This window comes from Peromyscus californicus, unplaced genomic scaffold (assembly GCF_007827085.1).
Source record: "Peromyscus californicus insignis strain IS unplaced genomic scaffold, ASM782708v3 Scaffold_18__1_contigs__length_77618521, whole genome shotgun sequence".
Taxonomy (NCBI): domain Eukaryota; kingdom Metazoa; phylum Chordata; class Mammalia; order Rodentia; family Cricetidae; genus Peromyscus; species Peromyscus californicus.
The window spans coordinates 48,737,323-48,752,149 of record NW_026294480.1 but is presented as its reverse complement, the minus strand read 5'-3'; the positions used below and the strand labels follow the sequence as shown (position 1 = coordinate 48,752,149).

At 40.7% G+C, this 14,827-nt stretch overlaps 1 protein-coding gene across 5 annotated transcripts in view; it reads left to right on the top strand.

Moving 5' to 3' along the window:
• Nnt (nicotinamide nucleotide transhydrogenase) overlaps positions 1-14,827 on the top strand; it is a 110,204-nt gene that overhangs the window by 77,347 nt on the left and 18,030 nt on the right. For all 5 annotated transcript variants that reach the window (XM_052743326.1, XM_052743325.1, XM_052743328.1 and 2 more), the window contains exons 18-19: positions 9,816-9,975; positions 14,037-14,118. In XM_052743326.1, coding sequence (XP_052599286.1) covers positions 9,816-9,975; positions 14,037-14,118 — 242 coding nt within the window. The remainder of the gene's footprint in view (positions 1-9,815; positions 9,976-14,036; positions 14,119-14,827) is intronic.

The following is a 14,827-nucleotide window of genomic DNA, read 5'->3' as shown; positions in this document are numbered from 1 at the left end:
GCAAAAAAATTAGGAAAACTTAAAAGTAAAACCCTTCCGATGCCTTTCTCCATCTGGAGGGTAACACATAATATTTAGTTTAGGTTATTTTTACCATTTTTTTTTTTTGGTCTATAGTCCTGTGTATTTGCTTGTCTGACCTTATTGTATTTTTCAATTCAATTCTTTTTCTTCCCCCTGTAGTGTGAGACAGGTTCCTCCTACATAGCCCTGGCTGGCCTTGAACTTGAGAATGGAACTTGTGATCCTCCTGCCTCAGTCTCCCAAGTGCTAGGATTACAAGAATGCTTGATAATAATACACTGTGCCTAACTTTCGCTTAAGTTTTAAAACATTACATATTACGTAGTCTTGCCTTTTTAGTCTCAAAAGACTCTGCCTTTAAGATGGTATTTAAGGGGCTTTGTAATAATCTATTGTGTGGTTATGCAAAGTTCATTTAATTTTCCCCAGTGCTTTACAACTTATGTTATTTTATTTTTATTCATCTTTGTGTGTAGTACATCTTTGACATTTTTTGTGTGTTTTGTTTGAAAATTCCATCTATCTATCTATCTATCATCTATCTACCTACTTGTCTATCTACCTACCTGTCTGTCTGTCTATCTATCTATCTATCTATCTATCTATCTATCTATCTATCTATCTATCTATCTATCTGTGTTTTTCTTTTTCTTTTTTTTTTTTTCCCGAGACAGGTTTTCTCTGTGTAGTTTTGGTGCCTGTCCTGGAACTCACTCCGTAGCCCAGGCTGGCCTCGAACTCACAGAGATCCACCTGGCTCTGCCTCCCAAGTGCTGGGATTAAAGGCATGTGCCACCACCGCTCGGCCTATCGGTGCTTTGATCAAATCCAGCCCCCTTGTTAGGTATGGTAGCACATGCCTTTAATCCAACTACTTGGGAGGAGGCAGAGGCAAAGGCAGGGGTAGGTGGATCTCAGTTGGAGACCAGCCTGGCCAGGGTTACACAGCGAGACCTTGTCTCAAAAAGAAAAAATTATCCACCTACCTTTTCCTTCTCCCCTCCATTAACCTCCCTCCCCTCCCCTCCAACCACCGTTCCTTCCCAACCTCATGTATTCTGTTTTTTGGTCACTAAGCCCACTTAATGTGCATGGTTAGGACATTCTGCCAGAGCATGGGTAGACTCTCTGTGACTATAGCTCCCTCCCTGAGGCCCTGAGTAGTTCCTCAGCTGGGGTGGGACTTCATGAGTCCTCCCCCATCCATCCATTCTCACTTTAAAGATACAGTTCTAGAAAGAATGCATTCACTGTTAGAGACTTTTTATTTACTATCATGTGTTTCTAGACAGCTTGTTCTGATCACGCTGCTCCTGCTTATCTTTGAGAATGCCTATTGTGAAGGTTTATGCTCAATGTGATTTTTTTTTTAAAAGAAGAAATCAGAACAGAAAAGTAGCAACATAAATACTTCCCACTTTCCTTTTTGTTCCTAATTAATTCTCTTCTTGATGGCAGAATGTATCTTGCAAATGACTATAAATTTGACAAGAAAAAACTTGCTTAAATTATAGTTATTATTCTCTACAGAATAGTTCTGGATTACTGTGGAATTACCACTTGCATTGCTTTATAACAAACAAGCTTTTTAAAAAAACAAACGTATTTTCCAATGTCTATATCTTTACCAAGAAACTATGTAAGGTCTAACTCTAAGCATTTGAATTGAAAAAAGGTCACTCCCAGGGTTCAATTCCCAGCACCCACATGGCAATTTACAATTGGCTGTAACTTCATATCCAGGGGATCTGACACTTGATACACAGACATACATGACGCAAAATACCAGTGCACATAAAATAAAAATAAATCATTAAAAAAGTCACTTAAAAATTACTCCAAGGCTTACAAAGACGTCTCAAAAAACTTTATACATGAACACTATTATCTCTATCACTCTCACCTCTCCCTCCCCTCTCCAACTTCTCCTATGCCACCCCAATTCAAGATCTTTTCTTCGTAGTATATGTATGCGCATGTACACACACTGTACTGAATCCACTTAGTGTTGCTTAGGTCCATATGTCCAAGGCTGACCACTTGGGATTCCTTGGAGGAAATGGATTCCCCCTATTCTCAGTAGCCCTGGACCACCTGTAACTCTTCATCCAGGGCCGGGACCTTGTGGGACTTCCCTGATCCACATGGGCACTCACCTGGCATTGTCATTATGCTGGTCTTGTTCAGGCAGTGGCCTTGCTGAGATTTCTTGGGTGCAGTCTGCTTGTCACGTCTAGGGGACCATCTAGGAGCAGGCACTTCCTCTGGCTCTTGCAATGTTTCTGCCTCAGCTTTCTCTGTCTTCCCTGAGTCTTAGGTGTATTGCATTGCATATACTGTTTGCATTGCAAATACATCATTTGGGGTGGGCACCCCACGGTCCCTTATTCCACTTACTGTGAGTCTCTGTGATAGTCTCCATCTGTTGCACAAAAAAGGGCCAAGTTCTACACCTACCTTGCTTCTTTGTTTACCTCAGGTTGCATAAAACTTTCATTTTTATTACATCTCAGCATTTTACTTGCCCCAAGAGCTCTCTTGTTAATTCAAATACTGAGCTTATCTTTTTAAAGTGTTTTTGTGTTTTTTGGCTCATCTTGTAAAACACAGGACTCGACAGCCCAAGTTTCAGACAACCTGATTATTATGCCAGTAGTGGTTTCCAAGTCGTTCAGAAGACTTGAAATTTGGAAATTTTATATCCTGTTGAAAACTTCCAGACTCTGTGGAGTTTAAATGACAAATATCTCTAAAGGAAAGTTGTATTTAGTTCTTTAGAAATAGTTTCCTTCAAGAGTGAACCATTTTACTGTTTCATTTGGAAAATGCGAATGACCAGCAGGGGGCAGCAGATTTTCACAATTACTTAAAGGTGATTTGCCAGAAAAATGAGTTTTAAAATCAAATTGTAATTGAATTATTTTATCTTATATATATATATATTTAGACAGACTATCACCATGTAGCCAAGGCTGGCCTCAAATTAAGGACCCATCTGTGTCCGCCTCCTGAATGCTGGAATTATAGGCATGTACCACCACGCCTGGCAAAAGATTTGAAGTCTATCAATGCTAGTTAGTGGCTTATTAATACAGGAGGTTGGGGGACAGATTTGTATGTAGTTCTTGAGAGGGCATCCTGAGTACCTTTCTCGTTTTTACCCTTGTTTCTTTAATGGTTTTCTTTAGATTCTTTATTGTTATTACTATTTTTTTTTTAGGCAGTTTATATTCCGAGTTCCTACTCTGTGTCTCTTACTTTTTGTTTTTTTTCTTCCCTCTTTAATCTGTTTGTTATGATGGTCACAGCAGCACAGTAGTAACTCCCGAGGTAACTCTGTCGTAACAGGAAGTAGAACGAATTACCCAGGAGAAGTTGCCGCTCACACACACTCTCCTCTGTGTGTTCCTGTAAAATGATCTCCTCTCTCTCCCTTTGTTCTGTCTGTTCACATTTGAGATGTTTTTCTCCTCTTTGTTTCTTTTCTGTTTCCACTGCCCCAGTTTCGACCCTAAGACGGCACGTGTTCTAGTTTTGTGAAGACTAGTTGGAGGGGAGGCGGCCAAAGGAGAGAAACTAGATGTTTTGAGGAACAAAAACACATTTTAAGAATTCTGATGACTTCCTCTTTTAGTTAGGGTTTCTATCGCAGTCATAAACACCATGACCAAAAGCAGCTTGGGGAGGAAAGGGTTTAGTTCGCTTACCCTTCCACATCACAGCCCATCACTGAGGGACTTGAGGATAGGAACTCAGGGCAGGAGCTGATGCAGAGGCCATGGAGGAGTGCCGCTCACTGCCTTGCTCCTCATGGCTTGCTCAGTCTGCCTTCTTAATGGCACCCAGGACCACCAGCCCAGGGGTAGCACCACCTATAGTGAGCCGGGCCCTCCCACATCAATCATCAAGCAAGAAAAATGTACCACAGGCTTGCCCACAGACCAGGCTGGTGGGGGCATTTTCGCAATTGAGATTCCTTCTTTTAAAATGACTCTTGCTTATATCAAGTTAAGCTAAAACTATAGCCAGCACACAATACCATTCATGAACCAAAGCATTTTACATGATGAGGACTTCATGGAAAAAAGAAACTCAACTGTTTAAAACCTATTTTAATGGCTGTAGTCCACGATATCACTTAAAAGCTTACAGTTATTAATGTATTACTTTTTTCAAAGATAATACTCTATTTAAAAAGTTAAAAAAAACCCCAAAGTATTTAGAAATCTTCAGTAATACCACATCAGAAAAGTATAGGGCAAGTATAGGGCCATCCATACAACAATAACTAGGCCAGTGACAACCTTACAGAGACATTTACACAGCTGGAGAGGTCCAGCAATAAGAGAGTGGAGGAGGAATGTGGAAAATAGCCACACTTTAATAAATAACATAAATTTCAAAGATGATTTGGATAAGGGCATAAGAGAAAGTTTGATGTTTTGGGTTCTTATACTAATATATCCTTATAGTTCTCTGGGGTCATAAATGTATGAGGTCAGATTACTATTCGGTAATTGTATGTTTCTGTTCATTTGGATTCAAGGACAGCTAAAGCCTTAATTAAAAAGACTCCATGGCCAGATGTGGTAGCACACGCCTTTGATCACAGCCCGTGGGAGGCAGAGGCAGGCAGATCTCTGTGTGTTTTGGCTAATGTGGTTTATATGGTGAGTGCTAAGTCAGCCACGGCTACACAGTTTAAAAACAAACACACAAAAAATGAAGCACCTACTGCGGGCCAAGCATAGCAGCACACACTTGTAGCCTCAGCGTTTGGGAAGCTGAAGAAGGGAGACCGTGGCTTTTTGAAGGCAGCTGGGATTACACAGGGACTTCAAAGCCAGCTTGTCCCCGTGAAGAGCCTATTTCAGAAAGAAAGCTACAGAAGTACAAGAGAGAGGGAGTCTGGTTGAACAGAAAAGGTTTTGTTTATTTGTTTGTTTTTTGGTTTTTCGAGACAGGGTTTCTCTGTGTAGCTTTGCACCTGTCCTGGAACTCACTCTGTAGCCCAGGCTGGCCTCGAACTCACAGAGATCTGCCTGCCTCTGCCTCCCCAAGTGCTGGGATTAAAGGCGTGCGCCACCACCGCCCGGCTTTGTTTGTTTGTTTGTTTTTTTTTGTTTGATGAATAGAAAAGGTTAAGGGAACATAATTCCTGTTCATCATTTAGCTGTTAACATTTGATATTCTAATTCTGGATCATTGTGTTCATGTTTACCCTCTTTTTAATGTCTGATGTTGTTTTAATATTTAATTTTCTAGCTAATATATTTAGATATAGCTCTATCATTATATATCCAAACTCGTATGAAATGATTTGAACTTTATTCTGGTTGCAACCTTCCTCCAGACATCTTTATTTCCTTCTGGAAGTTGTTCCCAAGCCAATGGTCTGAGGGTCTGGGGCCTTTTTGTTGGATTTTGATGCTGATGCAAGGATATCAGAGAACCTTGACAATCCAAGCTCTTATTGGCGATGGGCATGGTGCGTCTTCCATTGCTCTCCGCACTCCTACACGCAATTACAAAACAGCCAGAAACCAGTAAAAATAAAAATGAAAACAAGCCTGCCATATTTTAAGACATTCAAAGTAGATGCTTTTTATTCATCCTAAATTTATCTTATAGTTGATATTTTCCTTCCACTGTCACTGATTTGTAGCAGGTACTGGGTTAGTATAAGAAACCTTTTTTTTTTTTTTTGCCAGGTGGTGGTGGCACACACCTTTAATCCCAGCACTTGGGAGGCAGAGGCAGGTGGATCTCTGTGAGTTCGAGGCCAGCCTGGTCTACAGAGCGAGTTCCAGGAAGCCAGGGCTACATAGAGAAACCTTATCTCCAAAAACCAAAAAAAAAAAAGAAAGAAACCTTTTTCTTAAATTTAAGATTTGTGCCTAATATATTGCTCAAGGTAGTTTAGAATAAAAAATGATGACATGCTGGCTGCTCAAAGTTATTTTAACACTGCAAGTCTTAGGCTGGGTAATTCACAAACATTAGCTTATTTAATCCCCACAGTAGTTTTGGAGGTAGAAAATAGTCTCATTTTGTAGAGGAAGTATTTTAATGTACTCACCTGTGTGCCTGTGAAGCCTGATTAGCATTTGGCATAGCCAGATGGACACACTGCTTGATAAATGGACCTTGAATATTCACTAAAGGACTGTTCTGTGAGTTTATTTGTTATTTTGGAGTCATCTATGGGTAGATTAGAGCAGCAGCAGCTACTAGAGTCTGTATGGTACCCGTCCATTGGCCTTCTGTAGTGTTTATTGAAGCAAACATGGCAGTCCAAACCAAAGCAGGGTGGTTTTATTATGTGGGGAGAAATGGAATGCTCCCCAAGTGAGTAACCAACAATCTCGAAAATGAAATTTTTCTTCTGACAATGAATTCCTTCGGGTATCCTCTGAGCCCAGTGCTGGGGTTACACAATAAGCCATATAATAAAAACTGAAAAACTGTTGACATTGTCCAAGCAGCAAACACATATCCATGACTTCCTTTATGCCATGCTATAGTAATCGACCTCTTTATGATTCTGTAGTCCCTCTGCTTACAATATCACCTGGGAGATGGAGCTCTTACTGAACTGGAAAAGCATTTTTATTTCAGACAAACAAACAAACCCCTCTTTCTTTTCAAATGGACTTAGAACAGAATGCAGAAAGTCAAAAGCTAAGTCAAATAGAATTTTATTTTATTTTTTTCTTTGTGATTGATTAATCAGTATCTACAGATCATTGAGACAAGAGGCAGTACTATATACTAATAGCATATATATATGCTATTGCTTCAGTTTTGACTATTTTATGACCCTTCTTTTGTCTTCAGACTAATTTCTTTCAGTGTAACTGGAATTATGTGAGTTAATGATCTCTTTAATGTAGAACACAACTTTCATTATAGGACTTATTAGCTCAAAAGGAACCGGCTCGGACAGTGTGGCAATTTTTTTTTTTTTTTGGTCTTGGAATCTGGGAACACCTCAATCTGTGGATAAGTGGCCACAGAATACTCTCATGAATCACTTAAGGAAGCAAATAAAATAATGAAAAAAAAGGGGACAAAGCTGTAAACCCTAAACATTTGTTGTGAACACAATGTTGCAATGGTAAATTAAGAGATGAAAAGTAATGTAATTTTTAAGAGACCACATGGAATTTGCATAATGGTGATATAATTTTGCTTATGTGTTTAACGAGTAGACCTTGATTGTTAAGCCACTATTTTTTCTCAATAAGTTCCATCCCAAGTGAGTGCACTTTAATTAAATATCCTCAGAGATTCTTTTCTCCTCTCCCGTTCAATTTCATAGGAGAAATAATGCTTCTTCTTAAGCCAAGAGAGAATGATAGGCTCCTGTCCTCACAAATCTATCTCTACGTCATGTGCTCCTGTGATCTGTTGGTTCCGTTAAAAAGTAATGAGGACTCTTTGTCCATTGGAGAAAAGTTCTCTCTAACAGGAACCTCAACGTCTAAATAGTTTTGTGTGTGTATGTAGGAGGTGCATGCATGTATGGTATAGGCACATGTGTGTGTTGGGGGCATATGGTCCTATGCGTATAGAGGGCGAGAGGGCATTGAGGGTCTTCCTTTCTCATCTTCTGCCTTCATCCTTTGAGGTAGGGTCTCATGCTGAGTCCGGAGCTCATGGTTTTGCCTAGGCTAGCAACCTACCCCAGGGTTGCTTTTCAGTGCGAAGGTTGCTGTTGTGTGTGGGACCATGCCTAGCTTTTGGGGGAGGGAACTGGGTAACTCATGCTTGCTCAGCAACCACTGTTACCCACAGAGCCATCTCTCTGCCCCCCAAAATAGATTTAAAAAATTAATTTTTAATGGCAAGAGTTTTGTAGGACATACTTTTTGATAACTGATTCTCTGAATCTTATAATCAAAACTGGAAAAGATTTATAGACATCAAAAATTGAATGTTTGGGGAGTCCCAGTTATGACTGCTTCAGTCTTTATTCAGGAGTTTATAAATTTCTTGCCAGGCTGGGATTAGGATGTTAATTCAAAACATCAAACTTTCTCTTATGCCCTTATCCAAATCATCTTTGAAATTTATGTTATTTATTAAAGTGTGGCTATTTTCCACATTCCTCCTCCACTCTCTTATTGCTGGACCTCTCCAGCTGTGTAAATGTCTCTGTAAGGTTGTCACTGGCCTAGTTATTGTTGTATGGATGGCCCTATACTTTTCTGATGTGGTATTATTGAAGATTTCTAAATACTTTGGTTTTTTTTTTAACTTTTTAAATAGAGTATTGTCTTTGAAAAAGTAAATATTAATAACTGTAAGCTTTTAAGTGATATCGTGGACTACAACCATTAAAATGGGTTTTAAATGTTTTTTTGAGTTTCTTCTCCCCATGAAGTCCTCATCATGTAAAATGCTTTGGTTCATGAATGGTATTGTGTGCTGACTATAGTTTTATGTTAACTTGATATAAGCAAGAGTCATTTTGAAGGAAGGAATCTCAACTGAGAAAATGCCCCCACCAGCCTGGTCTGTGGGCAAGCCTGTGGTACATTTTTCTTGCTTGATGATTGATGTGGGAGGGCCCAGCTCATGATAGGTGGTGCTACCCCTGGGCTGGTGGTCCTGGGTGCCATTAAGAAAGCAGACTGAGCAAGCCATGAGGAGCAAGGCAGTGAGCAGCACTCCTCCATGGCCTCTGCATCAGCTCCTGCCCTGAGTTCCTATCCTCAAGTCCCTCAGTGATGGGCTGTGTGATGTGGAAGGGTCAGCAAAATAAACCCTTTCAAAATAAACCCTTTCCTCCCCAAGCTGCTTTTGGTCTTGGTGTTTATGACTGCGATAGAAACCCTAACTAAAAGAGGAAGTCATCAGAATTCTTAAAATGTGTTTTTGTTCCTCAAAACATCTAGTTTCTCTCCTTTTGCCGCCTCCCCTCCAGCTAGTCTTCACAAAACTAGAACACGTGTTGTCTTAGGGTCGAATTGGGGTGTTTGTTAGGCCATTCTTGATGATTATAAGTGAGTACACCCGGAATGAGAGATCCCTTTCTTTGAATTTTCTCCTGAGATTATCTTACTAGTGAAAAGGGTGGTCCCAACTGAAGGAGTAAGTCACCTGTTCACCCGCCTCCTTGTAGATGGAGCCTTTAGAATGAGAAGCTTTTAGAATGATGAATCCATCTGCTTCTGTGATAATCAGGGATAAGATTTCATGGAGCTCTCATAGATTTGGAAAATGAGAGTGTCCATACCCACATTTTTTTTTTCTTGAATGCAAAGGGCTGTGGACTTCTAAATGAAATGTGTAATTATCATTTGAATTCCTTCTGGTTGTCTTTTGACTGCTTGTATGCAGTAGCAGAATCCACTGGAGAGAGAGAAGGTCATTTTATGAAAATTTTTCTTCTTGCAAATAAATCTCTCCGGCTCTCTTTCATTCTGGTGAAGTACCTTTAAATATGGAGAGAGAAGTTGCTTATTCAGTATCTAGATGATAATAGGACATCCAAATTTTTCATTAATTTTTGTATTTTGCATATAATTTGCATTAAAATATTTGTTTAAATTTTTTTCTGAAAACATATTAGGGTGGAATTGACCTGGTTAGAAAATTGATAGGGTTCAAAGATGTCTCTGTTATTTAAGTTTTGAACTAATTTTAAAAGCCAGTGTGGCTAAAATTTTTTAAATAGTTAAATAAATTCCTTGCAAATGATGTTGAATTTCATGTACATAAACTTCATGCTATTTTCAGAGAATTCCACGTATTGAACTCTCATGGGTGATGGTTTTGCTCTCTAGGCAATGAATCGCTCCCTGGCTAACGTGATTCTTGGAGGCTATGGTACAACTTCAACAGCTGGTGGCAAACCCATGGAAATTACCGGCACGCACACAGAAATCAACCTTGACAATGCAGTTGAGATGATCCGGGAAGCTAATAGCATTGTTATTACTCCAGGTAATAAATGAATGAATGAATGAATGCATGAATGAATGAATGAATACAACAAAAGTAAAGTCTTACCAACAAAACAACCTATCATGGCTGTGTAATTGATTACATTGAGTAATAGGAAAAGGGTAAATTGAAACCTCCTCATTAAAAACTGTACTAGTTCTTTGAGACTTTCACACAGGTTTTGAGCACATTCATCCCCAACCCTTCCCAGATCCATCTTCCTCCTCTACTTACCCAACTTTGTGGTTTCTTTCTCTTTTTCTTTTTTTTTTCTCTTAACTCTTCAAGACCACTTTGTGTTACCCAGGTAGGAGTGGATGTGTGGTCTTCCGCTGGAACATGGTTGACTCACCAGGAGCCCTGTCTCTAGAGCAGCTCGCAGTTGCCCATAACTCCATTGCTAAGAGTGGGATTTCATCCCCCCCACTCCCAGCTCCATGTTGGATTTGCATAGTCTCTGTGCGTGCTAGGACAACCACTGTGAATGCATGAGGGCAGCCGCCCTGCTGTGCCCACAAGGTAATGTTCCCTTGTAGTCACTTGGGACTCGATGCTTTCTGTCCCTTCTGCAGTGATGCCCCGGAGCCTTGACGAGAGTAGCTGCAGTAAACAAGTCCCATTTAGCTGAGGATGCTGCAGTCTCTTACTCTCTGCACCCCGACCAGTCGTGGGTCACTGTGTTAGTCACGGTGCAAGTAGAAGCTTCCCAGATGAGGGCTGAGGGATGCACTGATCTACGGGCATAAAAATAAGTCTTTAGGAGTCATTTTAATTCTATGTCCACTTAGCAATATAATAATAGAGATTTTCCCCTAGGGCCTATGACCTGTCTAGCCATAGGAACCTCCTTATTCTTGAAAACACAATAGAAACAGTAGCAACTGAATGGTTACTGAGTGAGAATATCGAGAACTCTCAGTTTAGGTTAATATTTTGGAGTAACGTAAATATCCTATCAATTGATGGAGCGTGTTCTAGCCATCTTTTTGAGCTCTGTACAGATGTTAAGTTACTGTTGAGTCTTGCTTATTGTCAATTTTAGGGTATATCAGATTGAATTAGGTATAGCATGTGGAAGTGTCAGACTCGTTCATTAGACTCAGGAAATGTTAGTCTCTTTTCTTCAAAAGTCATTTGTTTAAAAGTCGGTCAAGAATCTTGGTGGTTTTCTGTAATGGTCTCCTTGTGTTGCAAAGTGAAGTTTCCGTGATGAGAGGTGAGGACCACAGTTATCTGTGGGCATGAGGACAAATGTTTAGATTGTTGTTAGGGATGATGCTGGTTTAATAAGTGGTTTCCAATCAAATTAGCCAGTGTGACTTAGCAGAAAGAGCTCATCTTGTAGCTATTGTCCTGACTGAGTGGCTGAAGTGACAGACTGGAAGGAACTTGTCATGGGGGTCTCCGTATGTCACCTTTGTACTTAATTTTGCCTCTAACATGATACATGATACAGACCAAGTCATCTGTCATGCATGATACAGACCAAGTCATTTAATGTCTCTTGGTCTCAGTTTTTAATGTGTAAGACTTAGCTCAGTTTTTCATGATTGTCACAGAATGTCAGGTTAAGATTTTAACTCCATCATGCCATTATAGGAGCTTTCCTTGAAGAAAGACTGCTGACTTGAACATCTGGGCAATTTACTGGTTGAGAACGTACTACGATAAAAATAACAGATGGAAGGCAAATTTGATATTTCAACGTGAACTCCACATAGGACACTATTACTTTTTAAGTCTTCTGAATGGTGGATTTTGGTTGTTACAGGGCTGAGTTAGTGTGTGGAAACACACTGTAATGTTTGGGACATCCCTGCAGAGTGAATTGTCCTAGCCAGAAGGCAAGTGTGTGGCCTATTAAGAAGCTATGCTCGTGTGTAAAGGTATGAAGCTAGAGAGGACATAGTCTCTGCCCTCCAGGCAGTATCTATCCCAGTTTAGAAATCAGGCAGGGAGATAAATAATGTTTTATTATTATTAAATAATAAATGCCAAGTGTGTTATGGCAGTGGTTAAACTGAACCGTGTAGAATTTTTTTTTTTCCCACGAGGAACCTAAGAAGGGTTGAAGGGAAGTTAGGATTTGTTCTGAGCCTTAGGGGATGGATCGTGTTGTGGGTAGGAGAAGGCAGAAGTGATAGCTAGGGCAAAGAGTTGGCATTTGAAAAAGGGCTAGAAAAGTATGAACAGATGTGAGTTACTATACAGGTAATATGGACATAACAGAGTTAAGCAAATCTCAAGTAGGAAGGACTCTTTTTTATTTATTTGAATTTATTTATATGGGAGTAGAGTTGGAGGAGAAGGGTTTTCAATTCTTCTTCTTCTTCTTCTTCTTCTTCTTCTTCTTCTTCTTCTTCTTCTTCTTCTTCTTCTTCTTCTTCTTCTTCTTCTTCTTCTGTTTTTGAGGACATTAAATTTGGACAGTGACCATGCTAGAGGTCAAATGGCAGGTCAAGCCAGCAGGACTCAGCAAAATGGCTGAAGTCCTTGGGTGAGCTATGATGTAAGGGACGAATTGAAAGCCTCAGAGGAAGCCTTGGCCATCTAAGGAGGAGAACAGGAGAAAAACTATTCAAGGTATTAGAGGAAGAATAGTAACAAAGCCAGGAAGGATCCACAGGACTATAATGTCATCAAAGATACATTCAGAGTTTAGAAACATGTGAGAGTGGGCATAGACAGTGTGTGCATGCATGGAGTGCAGCAGGGGCATAGACTAGTGTGTGCATGCATGGAGTGCAGCAGGGACATAGACTAGTGTGTGCATGGAGTGCAGCAGGGACATAGACTAGTGTGTGCATGCATGGAGTGCAGCAGGGGCATAGACTAGTGTGTGCATGGAGTGCAGCAGGGACATAGACTAGTGTGTGCATGGAGTGCAGCAGGGACATAGACTAGTGTGTGCATGGAGTGCAGCAGGGACATAGACTAGTGTGTGCATGCATGGAGTGCAGCAGGGGCATAGACTAGTGTGTGCATGGAGTGCAGCAGGGACATAGACTAGTGTGTGCATGGAGTGCAGCAGGGACATAGACTAGTGTGTGCATGCATGGAGTGCAACAGGGACATAGAGTAGTGTGTGCATGGAGTGCAGCAGGGACATAGACTAGTGTGTGCATGGAGTGCAGCAGGGACATAGACTAGTGTGTGCATGCATGGAGTGCAGCAGGGACATAGACTAGTGTGTGCATGCATGGAGTGCAGCAGGGGCATAGACTAGTGTGTGCATGCATGGAGTGCAGCAGGGGCATAGACTAGTGTGTGCATGCATGGAGTGCAGCAGGGGCATAGACTAGTGTGTGCATGGAGTGCAGCAGGGACATAGACTAGTGTGTGCATGCATGGAGTGCAGCAGGGGCATAGACTAGTGTGTGCATGGAGTGCAGCAGGGACATAGACTAGTGTGTGCATGCATGGAGTGCAGCAGGGGCATAGACTAGTGTGTGCACGGAGTGCAGCAAGGATATTCTGTAACATGAGATTTATTGGGAGATTCAGGAGGGGGTCATTGGATTTTGAGTTTCAAATTCAGGATGATTTTTTTCTTTTGAATAAATAAACTTTATTTAAACTTTAAAAATAACTTTAAATACATGTTGAAAATCTATGGAAAGATTCAATGAATCCTGTATTTTCTTGAACAGATTTACTGTATATTATAAGACCATGATCTTTGTTTTCTGTTCTACCTTTGATTTCTTTTAATAAAAATATTTTTCATACACTATATTCTGATTACACATTCCCCTCTCCCTACTCATCCCATTGCTCTGCTCCTCCCCTCCCATCTGGATCCACACCCTTTCTGTCTCTCATTAGACAAAAAAGGCATATAAGGGATAATAATAAAATATAAAATGTAAATATAAAATAATGAAAACATTTTAAGTTTTTATTTTTTAAAGATTTATTTATTTATAGTAAATCTGCTTTCATTTAGTCCAGTTAACTGCCTATGTTGGCATAGACATATGTTTTGATCAAGAGAAGTGTTTTACTTCGTAAGATTTCAAGAATAAAGCCTCATTCTTTTGTGTTCTTATGTCCCCTCGCAGGTTATGGCCTCTGCGCAGCCAAAGCTCAGTACCCCATTGCCGATTTGGTGAAGATGCTTACCGAGCAAGGCAAAAAAGTCAGGTGAGGGCGTTGTGTGTAAATACTTGGGTGTGCAGAGAAGGGAACTGACAAGTCTCTAAAAACATGACTGCTTCTCAAAGTGACTTCTGAGACAAGTAACCCTAGGTGAAGAGATGAAGTTGGGAAAATGCCTCCGTGTTTGCTGCTTCTGTCTAGACTCGTTTTACAAAGAGAAGCTTCATTGTTCCAAATTCCAGGTATTTATGAATGAGAATAGCCAGAAGTTGTGTTTCTTTGTGCTTTGACTTGGGGCGAGGTCGTGCGAAGCGTGTGAGTTGCATTAGGTTGTGTGCTTTTGGGCCTCCAAAGAAGTGCTTCATTTTTGCTTGTTTGTTTGAAGAATGAGCCCTGAAAGAAGCCTGTAGGCTGCTCATTGCTGACCTGGCTTTGAGCTCTTGGGTGGGAAAGCCTGCTGGAATGCTCTTCTATAGAGCCGTGAATTTTTAGAAATCTGCTGCTGTTCCCGCCACTTGCCTTGGGAGCGCTGGGTGCTCCTGGGAGGTCATCAAGCCGAGGAGTGGAGGACTGCGCACGCACAGATCGTTCCCCGTGGGTCTCACGGCGCACAGAAACAGGGCTTTTGTGTGAAGAACTTGATGGCCGATGCAGTGCTGTGCTTATGTTCTGTTCCTCTCTGAGGCCCCATTAAGGGACATTGTTTCTTAGCATCTACTGAAGAGAGTGTGAGCTCTTGGGGTCTTCCCTCGTA